General features: G+C 35.0%; 1 protein-coding gene across 2 annotated transcripts; it reads left to right on the top strand.

Moving 5' to 3' along the window:
* The first annotated feature begins 20982 nt into the window (after positions 1–20982).
* LOC112727066 (uncharacterized) lies at positions 20983–23257 on the top strand. 2 transcript variants are annotated; one of them, XM_025776669.3, is made up of 7 exons: positions 21076–21141; positions 21279–21392; positions 21491–21517; positions 21630–21692; positions 22707–22785; positions 22869–22914; positions 23013–23257. In XM_025776669.3, the coding sequence occupies exons 2-7, from the start codon at positions 21351–21353 to the stop codon at positions 23020–23022; spliced, it is 267 nt and encodes an 88-aa protein (XP_025632454.1). In that variant the 5' UTR covers positions 21076–21141; positions 21279–21350; the 3' UTR covers positions 23023–23257. The 2 variants fall into 2 exon arrangements, with proteins under 2 accessions (XP_025632452.1, XP_025632454.1); XM_025776667.2 differs by having other exon boundaries at positions 20983–21392.
* The last annotated feature ends 620 nt before the right edge of the window (positions 23258–23877 follow it).

The following is a 23877-nucleotide window of genomic DNA, read 5'->3' on the forward strand; positions in this document are numbered from 1 at the left end:
TGGAAAATGGATCCGACTGCTCTTCAACATGAGACTCTAGATTTTTTCAAAAAGCTTTTTTGTGTTACTGAGAATATAGATGTTGATTGTCTTGGTGATTTTTAGTTGCCACAACTTAGTGGGAAAGCTTGTAGGAAGCTCACTGCACATGTCACGTTTGAAGAAGTAAAGTCTGCAATCTTTAGTATGAGCTCTCTTAAAGTGTCTGGTCCTGATGGGTTTCAAGCTTTCTTTTTCAAAGAATACTAGGAATTTATAAGACCTGATATTTGGAAAGTAGTTCAAAGAGCCTTCTCTGGCGGAACCAATTAGTTCAAAGAGCCTTCTTCGGGGGAACCAATCAATTTTAGTATTGTTGAAACTCTGATAGTTTTTATTCTAAAAGTGGACTGCCTAATATTTTTGGAAAATTTCAAGCCGATAAGTCTCTGCAATGTGATTTACAAAACTATCACTAAATTTTTTATGAACCGCCTTCGTCCCTTTCTCACTGAGATCATTGGCCCATTGCAAAGGGGTTTATCCCTGGTAGAGGTTTAATCTCTGAAAACACTTAACACACATATCAAGGCATTGAATGGTAATAAGAGAGGATTAAAATTAGCTAAATTAAGATCAAAGAAGCATGTTTTTAATCATAGCACAAAATCAGGAAGGAAAACATAAAACATGCGAATTGTATGAATAAGTGGGTGAAAGATTGATAAAATTCACTCAATTGAGCACAAGATAAACCATAAAATAGTGGTTTATCAAGGTTCTCTGAAAAACATTAGTATTGCGCAGAAAATTTTGCATTTCATGAAACAAACTAAATTCAGAAAAGGTACTTTGCCTTTTAAGATTGATCTTGAAAAAGCTTATGATAGAGTGGACTCGAAGTTTTTGGAAAGGACTTTAGAAAAACTTGGCTTCCCTCAGGTAGCCATTAATTTTGATAATGACTTGTGTTCATGCATCTTCTTTATCTATTCTTTGGAATGGTAGTAGATTGGAGAGTTTCACTCCTTAGAGAGAGCTTAGACAAGGAGATCCTATGTCCCCTTATCTTTTTGTTCTTTGTATGAAGTGTCTTGTATGTCATATTTCTCATCTAGTTTAGGAGTGTGATTGGAAGCCAGTAATGATCTCAAGAGGGGGACCAAGAGTTTCACACTTAATATTTACGATGATTTGCTTTTGTTTTGCAAAGCGAAGAAGAAGTCACAAGTCCATATGGTTATGAATTCTATTCACAACTTTTGTAAGGCTTCATGAATGAAAGTTAACCTTAAAAAATCAAGAGCACTTTGCTCCAAAAATGTTACCAGTAGTAGAAAGGATAAATTTACAGGTATCTCCTCCATTCGGTTTGTGCAAGACTTGGGCAAATATCTAGGAGTGAATATGAATCATGCTAGAGTTTTTAGATCAACTTACATCTTAAAAAAAAGTAGAAGTCGGCTTGCAAATTCGAAAGGAGAACTTTGAACAGAGCAGGCAGAGTTTGTCTCATCAACTCGGTGGTATTAGCAATTCCTTCTTATCATATGCAGGTCTCTCTCTTTCCAAGTTGGGTGTGTAAAAGAATCACTATGACCCGGTAATTCCTTTAGAAGGGGTAAACAGAGGGCAGATATTTATCTCTTACTAGTTGGAATAATGTGGTAACACCAAAGAACTTTGGAGGATTAGAAATTCGAGATCTTTTTTGTGCTAATATTGCTCTTTTGAGTAAGCTTGTTTGGCAATTGTTCCATTGCAAGGAGAAACCATAGGTGCAGATCATGTTAGCAAAATATATGAAGAATGGTAGTGATGGTTATTTTTCTCTTCATCGAAACTCATCCCAAGTTTGAAAAGGGATATACAAAGCTGCTCAACTTCTCAAGGAGGGTTTTTCTAGTGCATTGGACCTTTATCTCAGTCTTTCTGGTTTGATAAATGGCAAATTGGTAACCGACTAGCTGATGACCTTCCTTATGTACATATTCTGACTTTGAGTTGTGCATCTATGATATTTGGTACAATGGCACTTGAAACCTTCAAAATCTTTATTCTCCTATCACTCATGACTTTCTATTGAAGCTTGTGGATTACAATTCAGATAGACAAGTTGGAGAATCAGTTGGATGGATCTGGGACAATTCTACCTCTGGCATGTGTACAGCGAGTAGTGGTTATGCTTGGCCTGGAAAGAGGATTTTTAGATGGGAGGATAATGAAAATTAGCTCTGGATTTGGCGGCTTTTGGTGCCATAAAAATATAAGTTAATGATTTAGTTGTGTGCTTGCAATGCTCTTCCAACAACTGTTTTTCGTTTTAATAGAAGGCTGGCCACTTCAAACATTTGTCATCGTTGCTTACAAGCGCTTGAGACTAGTCTTCATTGTTTAAGAGATTGCCCCAAAGCCAGGATTATTTGGGATCAGATTAATTATGGAAGCAATTTTCAACTTGAGCTTATATAGTGGATTCCTAGATGTAAGCAGAATAATGTCTTTCTCTTCTTTGCTGCCATCTAGTGGATTTGGCTGGATCGCAATAATAATTTTTTCAATACTGATGATTTATGGAGCACTAACAAAGTGATTAATCTCATTCAAAACACAACTAGAGAGCTTCATTCTATTCTTTCTCTTCAAAAATCTCTATCTTCTTCTACTGTTTTTTTTGTCTCCTTCCTCTCTTAATTCGGTCGAATTAAACACTGATACTAGCCTTTTTGAAACCACGGAAAAAGTGGGATTTGGTTGTATTTTGTGAAATTCAGTTGGCACTTAGATTAAAGGATGCACTAGAAACCTTCTGTTGATGAGTGTTCTTAGGTGTGAACTTCATGTAATTTGGAAGGGTATTATTTTGGTTTGGGAGTGTGGCTTCAAAGATGTTATTGTTGAAACTGGTTGTTTAGGAGCATTTCAACTCATTCAAAACAAGGAAAATGATCATCTTAGGAGTGATGAGGATCTACTTCAAAAATTGAAGACTACTTGCATCTTGGATAGAATGTTCACATCACTCTTATTCAAAGAACAACAAATAATACTACTAATTTAATGGCAAAATTTTCTTTAAATAATGATAAAGAATATATGGAATGACTATCTCTATGGATGAGCTTTAGGATATTATAGAGAATGATTTGTTCTTAGTCATTTAGACTTTGTTTTCCTTTATTATATATCTCTAGACAACAAAAATAAATAAATAAATGGAAAGACTCAAAACAAAATTGGAAGGTTAGCATTTCATTGAAACAAATATTTTAATTTTATTTGTGTAGTAAAAGGCTTGCATATCACAAAAAGAAATAATGCAAGAAACTACCCATTCTTCTATTTTGTTTTTCGTATTTTGCATTCATCCAAATATATGAAAAATAGAAGTTCACTTTCCGGATTTTTTTAAATAAATAAAATAAATATTTTAATTATTGAAATATGTATTTTAGAGCGTTTTTACTAAAAAGCATCACATCATTTATCTCGTTTATAGTGTAAACGAAATAAGTTAACACATATCTCATTTATACTATAAACGAGATAAGGCACATGACAACGTGGTTGTATCATGTTTATACACGTGTTATGTAATGGCCTTATTTCGTTTACAGTGTAAACAAGATAAGAGGAGCAGAGGTCTATATATGTATCTCATCCACATCATCCATTTTAACCCATTGACTTCTCTTTTTTGGCCTTTTTCTCCAACTTTTAACCCTTTCTAATCATATTTTCGAGTTACTTGAAGAATATGACGCGTGCTGATAATCACGATGGAGACATTAATAGACTCAACGCGACTTGGCACATTGCAATGGCAGAGGACTTTGAGGCTGGTATTGTTTTCTGTTTTATGGTTAAGTTAAAGCATAGAAGTGTTGCCCTAATTAGGATAGTTTTACGTAGGTAGTATGCAGTACATGTTAGGATCGGTTTAAATGCTAGGAAGGTACAAGTTAAAATTAGGGGTGAACGCAGATCGGGTCGGGTCGGATATGACCAAAATTTTCGATCCGATCCCCACTAAAATCATCGGATCCAATATCCGCAATTTTTAAGCTTGGATTCGTTTGATCTGCACATTTGCGGATCAGGTCGGATCAGATATCGGATATATCCGTAGAACACAAAAAATTTTTAAAAGCTTATTTTTATCAAAAAATATCAATAAAATTTATTTTTTTCTATTCTTTTGAATATGTTTACTCTTAAAATAATATTAAACATACTTTTCTTAAATAATAAATTAAAATAATACAACATATATGATAATTAATAGTTGAAATAAAACATCAAAAGAATATCTACTTTTTTTTATTTTGCAGATACGCGGATATGCGGATACCTACACAGAATCCGCAATCTGATCCTATTAGTGTGCGGTTCGGATCCATATTCGCATTTTTTCGGATCGGATTCAGATAAATATTGTGGATATGCAGATCAGATCCATTCCATGAACACCCCTAGTTAAAATGGATGTTACTAATTTAGTTATTAATTAAGGTTATTAACTAAGGTTAGGATTTGTTTAAATATTAGGATATGATGTTAGGTTTAAATGCTAGTATGCTAAGTTATTGTTAAGCATATGTTTGTTAATTTAGTTATTAATTTTGAGTATTAAAAATTTGTAATAAACCTAACCATGAAGCCAAATATTTATGTTTGTATTTATCAAATATCTAAGTAAATTATTTTTTGTTAAGTTTTTTTGTTACTTAAACTAAGTAATCTATACAAATGTACTTGTTGGTTATTAAGTAAACGTTTTCATTTAATCTACCAAATATAGAAGTTGCGAAATGAATTTTGTTATTCACTATTTCACTAAATAATCTTATTTAAATTAATTAAAATAGAAAGTGTAGTCACTAGTTATCTTTTGCCTAACTGCACCTTGTAGGACTGAGATGCTGACAGACGGGTTTGATTGTATCAACGGAAGGATGACACGGTAGATGAGACTGTTGTCCAACTGTCGGTGGTCATGCGATATTGTGGGTGCTAAACACGTGTGCACTTCTCCCACCCTACGCACGTCCCTAGTGAAATAGAACAACAGTGGTAAACAGGTTCAACAAGCATAACAACGACAACTGACAACATTGAACACAACGAATCCTTAACTTACCAATATCTGAAATTCTGTCAGAGAGTAACACAGAGACTTCAAAGGCAGCCTACTGCATGTTGTCGGCAACGCATATGGTACTTTAATTGATCCGACTCCACTACTCGATATTCATCACTTCTGCAAATGTTGTAATTCTTAACACCCTGCATTACTGCATCTCTGCTTTTGAATCTTTGGCCAACCCTAAACTCCATCCCACCGTTCAAGTTGTAATCTTCTTCACCCATGTTGGAAAATGGGTTCTTCTCGTGCATCGCATCTAGATCCAATGCACCATAGTGACTGGGTACAGATGACAAGGCTAGAATTGGATGCAGGGGAGGCAAAAGATACCTACCTGATGCCTCAACCAGGATCTCCGATACAAACTCTTCCTCATTATCATCCTCAGAAGAACGCTCTCGTTGCTATCAGCAACATACTCCTCGTCGTAGTCCTCACTGTCGACCTCCATGTCTTCCACTGGACTGGCAACATGAATCGGTGGTGGTGCAAGAGGTGGGTCATTCTGGACGAAGTCTGACGAGCCAGATCCACCGCCATCGATGTCGCCAACCTCCGCAGAAAGTTCGATCACTTGCTCCACCATGATTCTCCCATGGATGTCAAATATCAAGTGCACATGCTCGTCGCCATGGAGCCAAAACAGATGGAATAAAAAAACTCAGTTTCTCATCGGTGCTAGCAACCTATACCCCACTCTTTGGATCTCTTTTCTCCCACTACCACTGACGCTACCCAATATCAGACTCTTCAGTTCCGCCAATGAGCTTACTAGCCGGGTACGCAACAGAATTGGATTCTCACACTCAAATGTTACTCCATCATCACTATTTCTCTTATGGCAATTAGAATACACACTAACAACCAAGTAACCACTACTACTAGACATTTTGGCTTATTTTCGGAAGGAATAAGTAGCAAAGAAGTAGTGAAATGTTTGTGGAAGATACAAAGGGTTGCACATCCTTTTATAGCCGCTTGAAATTTGTCTTAACGTATCTCGTTTACAGTGTAAAGGAAATAAGTTAACACGCTGTAAACGAGATATACACTGTATTTATTGTCAGGCTTATCTCGTTTACTTTTAAATGAGATACATATTAACTTATTTTATAGTGATGTGATGCTTTTTGATAAAAACGTTCTAAAATGCATATTTCGGTAATTAAAATATTTCCTTTATTTATTTAAAAAAAAATCTCACTTTCCTCTCTATTTATTTTCTCTCCATTTCTTTCCTTTACAAAAAAAAAGAAAAAAAAAAGAGAAAAAAACCTAATTGCACTTTATATAAACATAGCTAGATGAAAGCAAAACCTATATATTATCAGCCAACAACATTATTATTCTCACTCATTTTCGTTGTTTTAAGTTTGGTCTATCTTTTGGAGCCAAACAACCATTAGGAATTAAACACATTCTTGAGTCTTGACCCACCTGTGGTTTTATACAAGGGAAATATGATAGTTCAATTCGTTATTATATTATTATTTATCAATGTAGATGTGATTTTTCTTCAAATTGTCTCACTTGGATACCTAAATTATAAAATAATAATGCATGATTAAGTTGCTCTGTTTTTTGTATGAAGATATTATCTTTCCTCAATATTTTTAGAAGCACACATGCATGTGATCCCATCCTTCATTGGACACCCGTCAAAATAATATGATAGGTGAAAAAATACTAACGACAAATAAAAAAGAGTAAAGTATCGTTTTTGTCCCCAACGTTTGGGGTAAATGTCAAAGTTGTCCCTAACGTTTCAATCGTCCTATTTAAGTCCCAAACGTTTCAAAACTGACTCAATATTATCCTGCCATTAGGGATCCGTTAACAGAATTAACAGCGGGACAAAATTGAGACGATTTTGAAACGTTAGGGACTTAAATAAGACGAAAATGTTGGGGACAAAAATGATACATAGAAATAAATTTTAATTTTATCTTTCAATAATATCAATTTTTTACTATACATAGTATTCAATTATTTTTTAATCACATCTAAGTAAATTACACTTAATCATATTACTTTCTGTTCATACACTGGCCCAACACTAAGGCCCAGGTCCAAATACACCAAAAGGCCCAATCCAAAGATTGGCCTTCGTTATTCACCGACCTCTTTAGAAGAGGTCGGACTCAACACAGATTTCTTTCCAAAGAAGTCGGGTTCAAGAGATAGCTGGCAGATAACACTTATTCAAATAAGTAACTGCCCCTAAAATCTCTCAACCCACTTCTAGAAGCCATATCCCAACAATCCCTAAATAAAGGGACGGTTATCCACCTAAAAAGGTGGCACTACTCCAACGGTGGTTATTGGATCACCACTATAAATACCCTGACACCCCTCAGGTATCTCTAAGTCCCAATACTCTCTAGACCTGCTCACACCCTTGCTGACTTAGGCATCGGAGTGTCTTTGCAGGTACCACCCCCATTCGTTCATACTCACAAGTCGGACGGAGGCCCCAAGATGCAGACCCGCTCGAAGGCTTCCTTCCTCAGACGATTGGGCCAACCCAGTGAGTCCAGCCCAACAATCTCCGGTTACCCATCGGAACATTGGCGCCGTTGCCGGAGACCTGGAGCTCAACTCTTGATAATGGCGGATAATCAACAACATAGTCAGACAACCACTCGACACGAATAAGATGCAAGCATGTTAAAAAGAAGCTGGAATACAGTTTCTATGGATACCAGAAATCCCGTAAAAACCTCTCCCAATGGGCAGAGGATATCAAATAGGGATGATGATTCTACTTCTACAGTTAAATTGGAGTAAACAAAAGAGAAGAAAGCACCGTCCCAAGGCCATTGTAGAAAGCAACCAAAACGAACTCGAAAGCCAATTGAATAAAAGAATTTTCAATTCAGAAAATTCAATTGGCAAAAGAAGTTATATGAAAAAAAAAGACGAACTCGAAAGCCAATTGAATAAAAGAATTTTCAATTCAGAAAATTCAATTGGCAAAAGAAGTTACATGAAAAAAAACGAACTCGAAAGCCAATTGAATAAAAGGATTTTCAATTCAATAAATTCAATTGGAAAAAGAAGTTACGTGAAAAAAAAATAAGAGGAAAAAGGAACATGACTAATCCCAACCTCTTCGTGAAATAGGATGGACAATGACATCTGTGTCAACTTACAATCTCGGAAAAATCCATGATACCCACTCATGGAATGGAGCAGTTGCATGTTCCAAATACACAGGTTTTATAAATAAATAAAATATCTCATATTAGTCAGTAATGGAAGAAAGAAGGGAAAATATTGTTGATAAAAACAATGAAACCTTTCTTTTCAACTTATGCCAAAAATGTAGCATCAGCCAATTTGAATGCAACCCAATCCGACAATGGAGTGATGAATCCGATTTTTTCTTCAGTGGATTCACATATCAATTACAACAGAGCAGTGAATAACACGAAAAATTCACATGGCACATCTTTCGTTGGTTGCTCACAAATTACATCACTGCCAAGGAATATGGAAAGAAATAATCCTGTGGTAGAATTTGATGTCGTTTGCACACCAATAAAAATGGATGTCTTCCAAGAAGAAAACTGGAATCCGATCCAAAGGAAAAAGAAAGTCAGGGTGACAAAGGCCCATTTTTCATTGGAGGGGATGATGGTCAGACTTTTCTTCAAAGGTTGAATGAGCTGGGAGCTCGCAAAGAAAATCCGACCTCTTTTAGAGAGCTCATGAAGAAAAGTCCGACCTCTTTTAAAGGTCAGACTTTACAACAAGGTTGGATGAGCCGGGAGCTCAAAAAGAAAATCCGACCTCTTTTAAAGGTCAGACTTTACAACAAGGTCGGATGAGCCGGGAGCTCAAAAAGAAAATCCGACCTCTTTTAGAGAGCTCATGAAGAAAAGTCCGACCTCTTTTAAAGGTCAGACTTTACAACAAGGTCGGATGAGTTGGGAGCTCACAAAGAAAATCCGACCTCTTTTAGATCCCACGAAGAAAGTCCGACCTCTTTTAAAGGTTAGACTCTACAATGAGGCCTAAAACCTCAATGCTCAGAAGAATCCGACCTCTTTAGAGCCGACAAGGAAAAAATCCGACCTCGTTTTGGAGTCTGTAAAAAATCCGACCTCTTTCACGATCAACTCTACAATGAGGTCAAAAACCTCGAAGAATATCAGAAAGAGATTCTGACTTCTTTTAAAGATCAGAGTCTACAATGAGGTCGAAAACCTCCAAGCTTAGAAAGAAAGTCCGACCTCTTTCCAAGCTTAGAAAGAAAAATCCGACCTCTTCTAAGGATCCATGCTTATGAAGATAATTTGACCTCTTCTGAAGATTCAAGTCTACAAATAAAAATCCGACTTCTTTTAGAGCTTACGAAGAAATTCCGACCTCTTTTAAAGGTCAGACCACAATGAAGTCAAAATCTCTGAATTTATAAAGGAAAATCTGACCTCTTTTAGAGCTCACAAAGAAAAGTCTGACCTCTTTTAAAGGTTCGACTTTACAACAAGGTCGGATAGGCTTAGAGCTTACAAAGAAAAGTTCGACCTCTTTCTTGAGGTATGACTTCGAGAACCAGATCCCAAGCATAAATGGCCATGAGAAGGTCATACGAAGAAATTTCTCAACTGACAACCTCGTCTTGATCCAAAATGACATCGGGCTAAAATCAGACAAAGAAAAGCCAACACCAAAATGAAAAGATCCCAACAAAGTCACTTAAGACTTGAAAAAGAACTACTACAACATACTCGACTTACTCGAAAACAATCTACCTAGATTGTGCCATGTCTACAACAAAAGAGATACTACAGCTAGAAAGCACACCTTACTTCCTAATGCACACTTTTTCTGACTTGAAGCGACGAGATCCAAAGTGGTGTAAGAAGTTATAAATGCAAATCGTGGTCCGACCTCATTAAGCCACTTGTACTAAATCAAGCTGGCAATGGGCAAACCTAAAACAAATTGCACAAATAACTTAAGGACATCGTGATCATAATCAAACATCAACACGAAGAGGATGTAAACCTGACCTCACAACAATTTGTTTAAAACAAATTGAAAAAGGATGGTGATTTATAAGAATGCCTCCTCAAGCCAAGAGATAAGTATCCGACCTTACTAAGTCAACACAACAAGTATAAAACAAGTTATTCGGCCTCCCAAAAAGAGAGTCCAAAATAACTTGTAAAAGTCACATAGCAACAAATAGTAAGATTCAAGAATGGCATGACTGAATACTCGAGTTCGACTTTATGAAGCTCGACCTCGAGTAGGGACACTGGCTTATTATGAGAGCCAAGTCCAAAATTATTAACCAAAGACAACATTCTACAATGATGCTAGAGTACGAAAGAAGAACGTGACCCCCTTCCAGAAATCTGAGAGCAAACTCAGATAAGGAAAGAGCTCTTGAGACAAAGGATGGCTACGAGATTCGCCGCAAAAGACCTCATCTTGATAAGAAAAAGTATCAGGCTACTGAGTTCGGGCGAATGAAAGCTGACAACAAAAAGGATAGGACCCTACAAGATTACTGAGATCTTAGGAAAAGGTTATTATAAGGTGACCGACTTAAACGGCACCGAGTTACCAAGGTCGTGGCATGCTTGTAATATGAAAAGGTACTATAGTTAAAAGCGAACTCTACTCCCTGATGTACTCTTTTCCCAACTTCATGATTTTTTCCCAAAAGAAAAAGGTTTTTTCTAAAGAGGGATTTTTAACGAGGCATCACAGTAGAGACTAAGGGATCATAGATAGTGAAAAACCCTTAGTAGCAGTAAAAGTACCTTCGCAAATAAATAAAGATCTTTTATCTCTTATAAATTCCTTCTCGTTTTTCTTTCTTTCTACGAAACGCGCTGACTTAAGCTCGACAAAGCGTGAAAATCCCATGAACCGACCTAGATGGTCGTCAGGATAAAACGACGAGGTACAAGTCGGTGTAAAGAGGTTATAAAAGTCGATCGTAATATACTCGGAAATTATCTGACTTACAAGTCAGAAAAATCGAGAAACAAGGAAACGCATTGCAAAAATAACCTAAATCATAAGAGCTCAATAAATCAAAAATTGAGTATAAGGAATACCAAAAAGAGATCAGGAAACCTATTGAAAGCACTAAGGCAAAAGGCTGTCCCGAGTTGTTAAGGAAAACTTAACTTAAAGAAAGGGACAGTCAGCCAAGAAAAAGGTTTTTCAAAACAAAGATAAAAAAGGTTTTTTCAAAACCTAAAACAGAAAAGCATGCGCACAACAAACAGAGAAAGGTGAATTCCTTCGAACAAGAGTTTCTTCCGAACAGAGGAAAGGAAGTGTGAAAGTTTTCAGAAACGAAGCAAGGAAAGAGAGGGAAAGTATTTATAAAAATGTTCGGGTACAATGGTAAAAACGGAAGCCATCATTTAAAGAGAGGCACCGTTCCCAATGTAACTGATCCCCGCGTATGAATACACAAATCCCTAACGGACGCGACGTCTGATTAGACGCGACTGTTGAGAATTTTTAAAAAACACGTCGGTTCTGAAACATCACGTCGGTTCCTTATCAGGTCGGCTACGGTCTTGAGTTAAATACTCGACCCCAACTCTTAAAAAGAAATTGGGCTCGAGTAGGGGCACTGTTCATACACTGGCCCAACACTAAGGCCCAGGTCCAAATACACCAAAAGGCCCAATCCAAAGATTGGCCTTCGTTATTCACCGACCTCTTTAGAAGAGGTCGGACTCAACACAGACTTCTTTCCAAAGAAGTCGGGTTCAAGAGATAGCTGGCAGATAACACTTATTCAAATAAGTAACTGCCCCTAAAATCTCTCAACCCACTTCTAGAAGCCATATCCCAACAATCCCTAAATAAAGGGACGGTTATCCACCTAAAAAGGTGGCACTACTCCAACGGTGGTTATTGGATCACCACTATAAATACCCTGACACCCCTCAGGTATCTCTAAGTTCCAATACTCTCTAGACCTGCTCACACCCTTGCTGACTTAGGCATCGGAGTGTCTTTGCAGGTACCACCCCCATTCGTTCATACTCACAAGTCGGACGGAGGCCCCCAAGACGCAGACCCGTTCGAAGGCTTCCTTCCTCAGACGATTGGGCCAACCCAGTGAGTCCAGCCCAACAATCTCCGGTTACCCATCGTAACACTTTCATTTTAAATAAATTAATTTTTTTATAATTTTATTCTTAAAGATTTTTAGTTATCATGAAATGTTTGTAAAATGACTAGTATATAAACTTGCAGGAAAAAATAATATATATACAAAAAATATAAATTATACATTTTGTCTCTAATGTATCAAAATTCTTTAAAATTATAAAAAAATAAATTTATTTAAAATGAAAGCAATGTGATTAAGTGTAATTTATTTAGATGTAATTAAAAAATAATTGAATACTATGTACAGTAAAAAATTAATATTATTAAAAGATAGAATTAAATTAAAATTTATTTTTATGTATCATTTTTGTCCCTAACGTTTTCGTCTTATTTAAGCCCCTAACTTTTTAAAATCGTCTTAATTTTGTCTCGTCGTCAATTCTGTTAACGAATCTCTAACGGCAGGACAACATTGAGTCAATTTTAAAACATTAGGGACTTAAATAAGACGATTGAAACGTTAGGGATAACTTTGAGACTTACCCCAAACGTTAAGGATAAAAACGATACTTTACTCAATAAAAAAAATAATTGCGAAAGTACTTCGCTACGCCTAATAAAAAAATTTATATAATGGGAGAAACTTAATGGATAGAAACAAAGTCTGAATCTTTTTTGTTTTAAATTTATAGAGAAGTGCTACGTTATAATAAAATATCTTTCCTTTTTTTTTTTTTTTGAATAAATCTAATTAAACACTTCTTTTAATTTGAGAAAAACATAGCACTCCCGACACATAAGCAGATGCATGGTCAAATTTGCAAATTGGCATACGTACTTTTAATACTAAAAAAATGTAATAAATTCATCACAATTTAAACAACAATTCTATTATGTTACTAACAAAAATTCTACTAATTTTTGTCAATTTTTGTTTATGATTATATTTAATAAAAGTATTTTTGTGAATGTATCTAATAAAAATATCTTTTTTATGATTGTGTCTAATAAAAATATCTTTATAAATGTACCACCTAAATGTGTCTCTTTATATATGTATTTAAAATATAATAATTAATTATTGTTAGCAATAAGTTGGTAGATAATATATTGGTACCTTATACTTTTTTTTTAAACAATCAGCTACCTAAAAAAAATTTTAAAAATATATAATAAATCTAAACAACAATTAGAAAAAAAATCAAACGAAAAATTTTGAAATTGAAACATTTTAAAAATAAGAAGTGAAAACTTTGTTTTTAAACTTGGCCTTGAATTTTTTAAATATAGTATTCTTGTCAGTTAAACTTTCAGATGACGCCTTTAAAAAAGACGAGAAATGAAAAAGATCTATAGCCGAAGAATTATTAGGGAATAGTTTTCATATATGAAATGTATGAGAAAAGTGACATTGTTTTTTGAATCAGAGACAAACAAAGAAGCTAAAAAATAGAAATTTTTTGTTGGTGACATTAGTTACTTGATGTATTAGATGCAATGATAAAATATGTTATAAGATTGTTATTTATCTTCTGCTTTTTAGTATTAGTTAGTTAGCATTTTTTTTTTTTGTTTACAGTATCTTTCAGTCCGATAGATTAAGGACTAATTGGTCGTATATCTAGGGGTGGCAAGCGGGGAAGCCCGCCCCGCCCCGCCCCGCCCCGCCAGAAGCCCGTCATTTGGCGGGCTGGTCCGCCCCGCCCCGCCTAGTGAGGCGGTCCCAAAATCCTAGCCCGCCCCGCCTAACGGCGGGCTGGCGGGCCGGCGGGCTAAGCCCGCCAAATATCCTCTTTTTTTTTTTTACTTTTAACTATTAAATAATATATATAAAGATATAAAAAAATCTCTTTTATTTTTTACTTTTAACTATTATAATTTCTAAAAGTATAAACAAATTATAATTTTTGTATTCATAAATATTAAAGTCTTTATAATTATAAATATTGTTTCCAAAGCAAAATAAACATAATCTAAAACATAATTAACAATATTGTCTCTAAAACAAAACAAACATAATCTAAAACACCCAATTTTCATTTTCATTCTCTTGTAAGTTGGGTTGGGGAAGTTGGATTTTGGTAAAAAAATTATAAAAATACCCCTTGCTAAAAAAATACTAAGCCCGGCGGGGAAGCCCGCCCCGCCCCGCCAAAGCTCGCCAAAACCAGCGGTTTAAGCGGGTTTTTGCTATTTGGCGGTCCCAATTTTCTAGCCCAACCCGCCTTTTTTGGCGAGTTACGCGGGCCGCCCCGGCGGGTTTAGGCCCGTTTGCCACCCCTACGTATATCTGAGCTCTGTATAAGGGTTTGCTGTTGGCTAATGGGTTGCTGCATACATAAAGCAGGATTCGAACCACTGGCACTTGCTTAAGCGAATGAATGAGCTGGCCACTCGACCAATCCAAATTAATTTTGGCATTCTTATATTACTTAAATATACACTCGTAACATGTATGGTTTTAGTGAGATTCATCATTATTAATAATGAGAAGTTCATCTTATCTTCTCAATCTTTTTCTCCTTCTCTCTCTCATCGAACGCATCTTCGCTTCATCCTTATCTATGAAAATTTGATTGAACCACTCCTAGACTTACCTTTTTGCATGGTGCAGTGAGTGTGAAAGGAGTTGGATATTTAGATTTCGATCGAAAACAGAGAAATTTATGTGATGAATCCAGGATTTTATCCATTTCTTCGTCACTTATTTTACCCCATTTCTAACCCTAATTTCTTTCACATTCTTCGATTCTATTTTCTTTCATTCTTTGATTTTATTTTATTTTCTTTTTCACACGTAGACTCACACAACTGAGTTTCTGAGAGCTACCTCAATTCTCGCTTGATACATCAAGAAAGCATAGATTTGAGGGCTCCGATCACGAGACTATGTATGAAAGGTCTTCGATATATTCTTTTAAAGGTTAGAATTAGTGAAATTGCAACCATGACTGATCCGAATCAAGCAAGTCCTATGGAGAATCAAAGTTTCTCAACAACAGATTTGCAAACTTTTGCACGAATGATGAGTCAAATAGCCACAATGCAGAGTTAGATTACTCAATTAGGCAGAACAAGTTTAATTTAAATATGCTTCAAGATCTCTCAAGTCCGTTCTATCTCTACACTGGAAAGAGTCAAGGTACTCCTCTTACGACAAATCCTCTCATAAATTAGAATTATCCATTCATGGTCCTGTTCGGTATGGCTTGCATTGAAGTCTGAAAACAAGTTGCAATTTATAGATGGTTCCCTTCCTAAACCTGAGAGATCATATAGTTCGTTTGAGGCTTTTTGTGCTATCTTTTTCTTTCAATCTTATCTCAGTGTCTAAAGCCACTAACACTCTTCCCTATTAGTTTTTGTTTAATGAAATTCATTGTGAGATCCAAAAACGCAGGAGCTTGAGGATGATTAGCGCTTTTAAACTACAAACAGGGCTGTATATACTAAAAATTGGTAGCATCACCCGACATACATCAGCCACACAGACAAAAACAACTGCCGAAGACCATCCTTTGGCAAGTGCATTAACTAGTGAGATAGATTTAGGTGCACTATGACATAGTAGATTAGGTCATATTTCGTATGATAGAATAGAACTCATGAAAAGGCATTATAACTTTCTTTCCTACAAATTGAAATATGCCCCTATGAGCCATGCCATTTTGGCAAACAAAAGAGACTTTCTTTTTCTTACATTATCACAAAATCTATTTTTTGTTTTGACAACCACATGAATATTTAAGGACCATTGGCAATTCAATCTATTAGCGACCACAAATACTTCCTCACCATCGTGGATGATAAAAGCAAGTTCACATGGACATATTTCATGAAAAATAAAGCTGAAGTAGCTACTTTGATTCCACATTTTGTAAAACTCGTTAAAACTCAATTTCATACCTCAATTTCATACAAAAATAAAATGTATAAGAACTGATAATGGCAAGGAATTCATTATGTAGTCCTTTTATGATTCTCAAGAAATAATCCATCAAACTTCCTATGTGGAAACCCCACAAAATAATGGCATTGTAAAGCGCAAATACTCATATATTCTTAATACGGCTAAAGCCTTAATTTTTGAAAGCAATTTACCATTAAAGTTTTGGAACTATGTTGTTGCTCAAGCTATTCATGTTTTAAATAGTGTTCCTTCTAGCCCTCTACATGCCAGGAGCCCTTATCTTATTTTGTTTGATAAATTGCCAATCATACAACATTTTAAAACGTTTGTTTGCTTGGCATTTGCTCAACCTTGAGTAATCACAGAACAAAACTACAGAAGAAAGCTCGAAAAGCCATATTCTTGGGTTTCAAAATGGGAACCAAAGGTTTCATTGTACTAGATATAATTACAAAAGAAATTTTTATTTCAAGAGATATCATTTTTTATGAGCATATTTTTCTATTTCAGCAACATAAAACTGTCTTAGATTCTCTCTTTTCATCTCATGATCCTTATGCTACTACACATACCAAACCTATCTTTCCCATGTCTACACCTACATCATTTCATCTATCACCTCCTTCATTCCACACTCCATCTCATGCACCACGCTTAGATAATTTACTCTCGTCCCATGACACTCACACCCGTGATTCCATTCTAAGGGATCCCACTAATCCTAACTCTATTTCTAGGAAGATATTGTCAACATCCCTAAAAGAACCTCACAACCTCATGACCCCCAAACACCACTTAGAAAATCCAGTAGAATCTGTAGACCTCCTAAGCACCTTGCTGATTTTCATTGTATGCATGTCACTACTATGCCAAACACTTCTAGCATTGTTACTCCATCATGTCCCAAGCAGCGTCTCTCACAAGTTCTTTCATTCGACAATCTCTCACACAAACAAAAAGAATTCTCTCTTGTCATTGATACCATTATTGAACTAACTAGTTTTGAGCAAGCCATTAAATATGATTGTTGGAAGAATGCAATTAAGGATGAACTTCAAACTCTAAAGAACAACAAGACTTAGATTATCACTATACTTCCCAAAGGCAAGAAAGTTGTTAGTTCAAGACCAAATTGAAGCCTGATGGGTCTGTTGAATGCCACAAGGTGCGACTGGTCGCTAAAGGATATACCAAATGATTGGCTTTGATTACTTTGACACTTATAGCCCGGTAGTCAAAATGTCAACATCCTGTGTTCTCTTAGCTCTTGCTGCTCACAAAGGTTGTTTTCTCCACCAATTATATGTTAATACAGCCTTTTGTCATGGTGACCTTCCGAAAACTGTTTACATGAAAGTGACCCTAGGTCTTTCGGCTCCTCCCAATATTGTATGCAAACTTAAGCGCTCCCTCTCTGGGCTGAAGCAAGCCAGTCGCCAAAAGATTCACAAGCTATGCTTAATTTTGAAGTTCTCTGGTTTTTGACAATCTCGGGCTGACCATTCTCTCTTCACCAAAGGTTCAGCCTCTACCTTCGTAACCATCTTGGTCTATGTTGATGACTTTGTTCTTGCTGACAATGACATGGGACAAATCACTCAGGTTAAAAGCTTTACTCGATGCCAAATTCAAAATCAAGGATCTCAGTCGTCTTAAATATTTTCTTGGCTTTGAAATTGATAGGAGCAAGGAAGAAATCATGTTATACCAACAAAACTATGCAGCTGATCTCTTGGAGGAGTTTGGCTTGACAAATTTGAAACTTGCCACAACTCTTATGTGCTACACTTCTCATATTTTAAAGTCATCTGGTTCTCCTCTTCATGATTTGACTCCCTATTGTAGACTTATAGAGAGGCTATTGTATTTGACCGGCACTTGTCTGGACATTAGTTTCGCTGTCAACAAACTCAGCTAATACTTAGATTGTGTGACCACCGAACACTTCAAGGATGGTTTGCACATTTTGAGGTATATTAAGCAAATTCTAGCCAAGAGAATCCTCTTCTCTTCTAGTTTAGACCTTCACCTCACTAGCTATTCTGATTCTAATTAGGGAACAAGTCCCAATACACGCAGGTCGGTGTCTGGGTTCTGCTTCTTCTTAGGATCCTCGATTGTTTCTTGAAAGAGTAAAAAACAGGTCACAATGTCGCGCTCTTCAGCTGAGGTAGAGTATAGAGATTTGGCTCTAGCTACTAGCGAAGGACGTTGGTTGACCTATATCCTTCATGACTTTTAAGTACAACTGGAAAAACCTATCTCTTTCTTCTGTGACAACAAGTCAGCGATCCACATTGTGTCAAATCCCGTCTTCCATGAACGCACCAAATATATCGAGATCGATTATCATACGGTTCGGAATCGTATCCAAGATGGTTCCTTAAAATTTCTACCCATCCCTACCTCTCAACAAATTGTTGACATTCTTACAAAGAGCTTAGCTCCAAGTCCATTCACAAAGTTTCAATGCAAGCTTGGCATGTATGATATCCACATCCCAAGCTTGAGGGAGATTGTTGGTGGACATTAGTTACTTGATGAATTAGCTGCAATGATAAAATCTGTTAGGAGATTGCCATCTTGGCACAATTAGTTATAGTTTTGTTATTTATCCTCTGTTTTTTAGCGTTAGTCAGTTAGCATTTTTTTTGTTATTTATCCTCTACTTTTTAGTATTAGTTAGTTAGCATTCCTATGTTACTTATATATACACCCGTAACATGTATAATTTTAGTGAGATTCATCATTATTAATAATGAGAAGTTCATCTTATCTTCTCAACTTTTTTCTCTTTCTCTCTCTCTTACCAAACACATCTAAGCTTCATCCTTATCTATGAAAACTTAATTGAACCACTCTTGAACTTATCTTTTTGCATTTTTAGGTTAAAAAATGCTACAAATTCAACTATCTCTTCTCCCTAATCTCAAATCAATTTTATTAAATAGAAAGAAAGGGCAACAAGATACCATACCAGAAAGAAAAAAGTCGGTATATGTAAGGTCGTAGAAAGAGCGGTTAGTGGCTAAGGAAAAGAAGAAGAAGAAAGAAAGAAAATTATTGAATTCAGGTATTAATATTAAAAAACAAATAAGATAATCAAATAGAATGAAAATTAAAAAAGACAAAATATTAAGATATTTAAATTTTAAATTTTAAAAGCAATAGAGGAACTGTAGAATTAATAATTAAACACTATTAAAAGAATAAACCAAATAGGCAAATATGTGTAGAAAAATAAATCAATGAAACTAATAAAGAGCTCGTGAAGAGAGAGAGAGAGAGAGAAAACGCACGGCCAAGAAGAGGAAGAGGGGTGCCTCGTCGCCGTTGCGCTCTGCCACTGCCACCGATGCTTTTAGTCCTCGGTGCCACTTCTGGTCCTCGCCGCCGCTACGCGTCCTTGCCGCTGGTCCTCCCTTGGGTTTCGATTCTGTTTCTAATTCGTTCTACTTCTGTTTCTAATTTCTTCTGCTTCTGATTTGATCTTCTGCTTCTGATTCTAATTTTATTGTTCATTATTTCTTCTGCTTATAATTTCTTCTACTTCTGATTTGATCTTTGATCTCTTTATATTTTGTTCTTCTGATTTTATTGTTTTGTTGTTGGCGCTGTGATGAAGAAGAAGTAAAAGACGCAGAGATGCTTCTGATTCTATTTTTTTATTCTGTTTCTTATTTTGTTAATCCATTATTCTTATACTTCTGTTTCTTCTGCTTCTGTTTTTGATGCTTTTGATTCTGCTTATATTTCTGCTTCTATTTCTATTTCCAATTTTGCTTCTGCTTTTATTTTTAATTATGCTTATGCTTCTGTTTCTTCTATTTCCAATTCTACTTTTGTTTTTGCTTCATTGTTGTTGCTGAAGAAGAAAAAAAAAAGGAAGAGATGACTTTATTGTTGTTGCTTCTGATTCATTCATTGTTGTTGCTGAGTATTTTGGTGAAGAATGAGAAGGATATAATTGTCTGAAAGACGATTTTAAAATCAGCTCAAATATTAAGGACGATTTTGTATGCAAAAAAAGGTTAGAGACGAAAAAATTTTTTGACCTATACGTTAGGGACCAAAATTGTACTTAATCCTTATAATAACGATATAAGATTTATCAAAATCCAAAAGAAAAAATTTATTATAACATGTTTTTTATTATCTTGTATTATAACTTGAAAAACTATTTTTGGTGTGAAAACTTGAAAAACTTATATTAATTTATTTTTAGCTATGAAGTACGAACATTTTACTGAGTTACCGTATTTATGTGTCGGATACATTTTAGACCTAACACTCATCGACACTTGTCCAATACGTGTGTTTGTTGTGTCTAATCGTATCTTAATAAAAAATAAAAAAATTTACTCTTGACACACTTGAACACATCTAAATACCATCACGTGTTAGCGCCCACAGCGTTATTCTTAATATATATTCTTGAAATAAATTTAAAAATAGTATATATTATTATTATTAAAACAAAAAATATTTTAAATACTTTATATAATTAAAATAAGACTTTAAAAATAATTAAAAAAATTAATTTATATTTTAATATCAATAAAATATCAAAATATCATTACGATTTATGTAAAAAATACTTTATATTTTATATATATATATGTCCATATGTCTTATAAGATTTTAAAATTCGTATGTCGATATATTCCATATCGGATCATATTCCATGCCTATACCAGTGTCTATTCGATATTCTTTTTTATTTCTCATCAAAGGAATTACATCCTCTTCCAAAAAGAATTACATCTTCTTTTGGAGAATCTCATTGCTATTATCGAGACAAGAATGCATCATAGATTTTTAGTTATAAGAGGCCCATTGCCCATAAAATAGGAAAAATGTAGAGTACAAAATTCTGTGGCCCATTAAAGACTTAATTACAAAAAATTACCAAAATATCCCCAACTATATATATCTCAAACCCCACCCTTCACAGTTCACACTCAATTCCTCCCTCAGAGACTCTCAGTCACTTAGTCGCAAACCCTAGCAGGTATACTCTGACCCTCGCCGCTCGCTGCCGGCTGCCCGTTGCCCACCGTCCTCGCCGGCAACTCTCTCTTCTCTCATCCCTCGATACTCAACGGTATTCAAATTGAATTCGTTGAATTTGTTTGTTTGGTTTAGTAGGGTTTTAGTTCGAGCTCCCCCGCTGCAAAATACAGTTTTGTTCCTGCAACTGTTTAATCGAGTTTCCAAACCATGGCAAGCACTAAAGTTCAGAGGGTTATGACCCAACCCATTGTACGTTTCTCACTCCTCTTCTTTTTTTTTTTTTTTTTTTTGTTGTGTGTTTTAAAGTTTCTGTTTGACCTAACATCTTTCCTTTTCGCTTTTCGCAGAATTTGATTTTCAGGTTCCTTCAAAGTGTAAGTCCTTGCCTATACTCAGTAGTACCTACCTCTATTCCTGAATTCTTCTATCCTTTATATAACTTGATTTTTCTTGATGTGAATGGTGTTTTTTTTTTTTTTTTTGCAGAAAGCTCGCATTCAGATTTGGCTCTTCGAACAAAAGGATTTGAGGATTGAAGGCCGTATCATTGTGAGTGCTTCATACTTAATTGAAGTTTCTTTTTTTCATGCGTACTTAATAAAAAAAAGTTTTTTGCGGACTTTAAACTGTTTTGCGGATATGATTAATGTGGATTCGGATTGTGATTGAGTCTTCTATAGATTAATGGTGATGTTGTGCTGTCTTTTAAATTATGCAAATTCAGTATTGTTACTAGTTGAGGCTAGATTATTCTTTACAGTGACTTTTAAATTAATGGTGAATTGACGAGGTATTGAAAAACAGGGATTTATTTAAGGTTTAATTATTCTGTTGGTTCCTATAGTTTTGCGAAATTTTCAATTAGGTCCCTGTACTTTTTTTTATTTCCTTTTAATTGGGTCCTTGCATCAATTCTTTTTTTTCAATTAGGTTCCTCTTAGCAGTAATTGGCTTAATTTTATAGGGACCCAACTAAAAAAAAATTGGTGCAGGACCTAAATAAAAGGAAAAAAAAGTGTAGGAATCCAATTAAAAAAAAAATTGGTGCAAGGACTCAAAAAAAAGGTATAGGGACCTAATTGAAAATTTCACGAAACTATAGAGACCAACAGAGTAATTAAACCTTTATTTAACACATTCAAACAGCATCAGTTGGAAAATTTGGTTGTACAATTAAAACAAAAAAGGGCAGCCCGGTGCACAACCATCCCTGTTAACACAGGGTCTGGGAAGGACTGGACCCAAAGAGTGTAATTTACGCGGCCTAACCTGAGAATTACATCATTGGCTATTTCCACAGCTTGAACCCGTGACCTTGAGATTATATAGAAACAACTCAACCGTTTTCTCCAAAGCTTCCCTTTGAAAATTTGGTTGTACAATTGAATGAATTTAAATGAGATGATAAGTTGGTGTTGAATCTATCTAGCGCATTTTATATAAAGGAAGATCCATTGTATTTGTATCTAGAGTAAAGGACTACAGGCTTGTGTTTTTGGCATAGCAATATAAAATGTGCTGTGGTTAGAATTTAGAATCCAATCTCATCTTAATTTTAAACAGGGTTTTGATGAATACATGAATTTGGTTCTGGATGATGCTGAAGAAGTGAATGTCAAGAAGAACACCAGAAAAACATTAGGTATGCTAAAGTTTCTCAATTTTTTCATTTTTGTCTTGCTACTTATTCATGCAATTTCTGAAGTATATTATTGTTCTTATTAGGGAGGATCCTTCTTAAAGGAGACAACATAACTTTAATGATGAACACGTAAGTGAAATTAAAATTCATCTTTCATAGCTCACATGGTTCACATTTCTATCTGAGTGAGTTAATTTTCTCATACAAACGTCACACATGAATTTCAGGGGAAAATGATGATGAAGATGAACACCCAGGGTGTATTGTAAACCATACATTCCATTCAGCAAGTGGACAGAATTATCTTTCATTTTGTTAATCGCTATGTCACTTAGAATTTTGAATATGCGGTGTGAGAATGGTTGTTATGTAGATTAGATTTTCTTGCACTAGATGAATTCTTAGTTCAGCGACTTTCTTTGCTGTTCTACCTGTTCTGCCTTCTTTATGCATATATCAATATCTTATATTACGATTGAGTAAATGACACCAATATCATATATATATATATATATATGATTTCTAAGTTTCCGTTCGCATGCCTTGCAGTGCATGATACCCTCAAGACCACTAACTGCAAGGTTGAGTTAATTTCGCACAACAATAATTAAATACTACTATTATAATTTGTGACAAAAATAATAATAAAAATAGTACATTAAAAAGAAAATGATGTATTGACTCCTTTAATTTAATTTCTATATGAATGTGTGACTGATGACTGCATCTCTCTAACAGGCCAGGTTTGAATATCCGAGATTCCACTAATTGCAGACTAAAAGAAAGAACAAAAAAAAGAGTAAACAGTAAACACATTGTATTCTGAATAATATTCCAAAATAGTCTCCAAATATTACTGCCATTAGAGGTGTTGGAATTAATAATGTACCAAAAAAATTTGAATTATTTTGACGTTGATAAAAATGCTGTAACCTGTAAGTTTTGTTATTGATAAAAATGTCTTTTAATTATTTAAAAATTGGATTTTAATATAATTTTTGGTAAACACGATTAGAAAAATGAAATATCTTTTATCTTTAAAATTTGGTAATTTTTTACTAAGTATATACTTTTTTCGTAATTTTTTTTGTC

This window comes from Arachis hypogaea, chromosome 12 (assembly GCF_003086295.3).
Source record: "Arachis hypogaea cultivar Tifrunner chromosome 12, arahy.Tifrunner.gnm2.J5K5, whole genome shotgun sequence".
In the NCBI taxonomy this organism is placed as follows: Eukaryota; Viridiplantae; Streptophyta; class Magnoliopsida; order Fabales; family Fabaceae; genus Arachis; species Arachis hypogaea.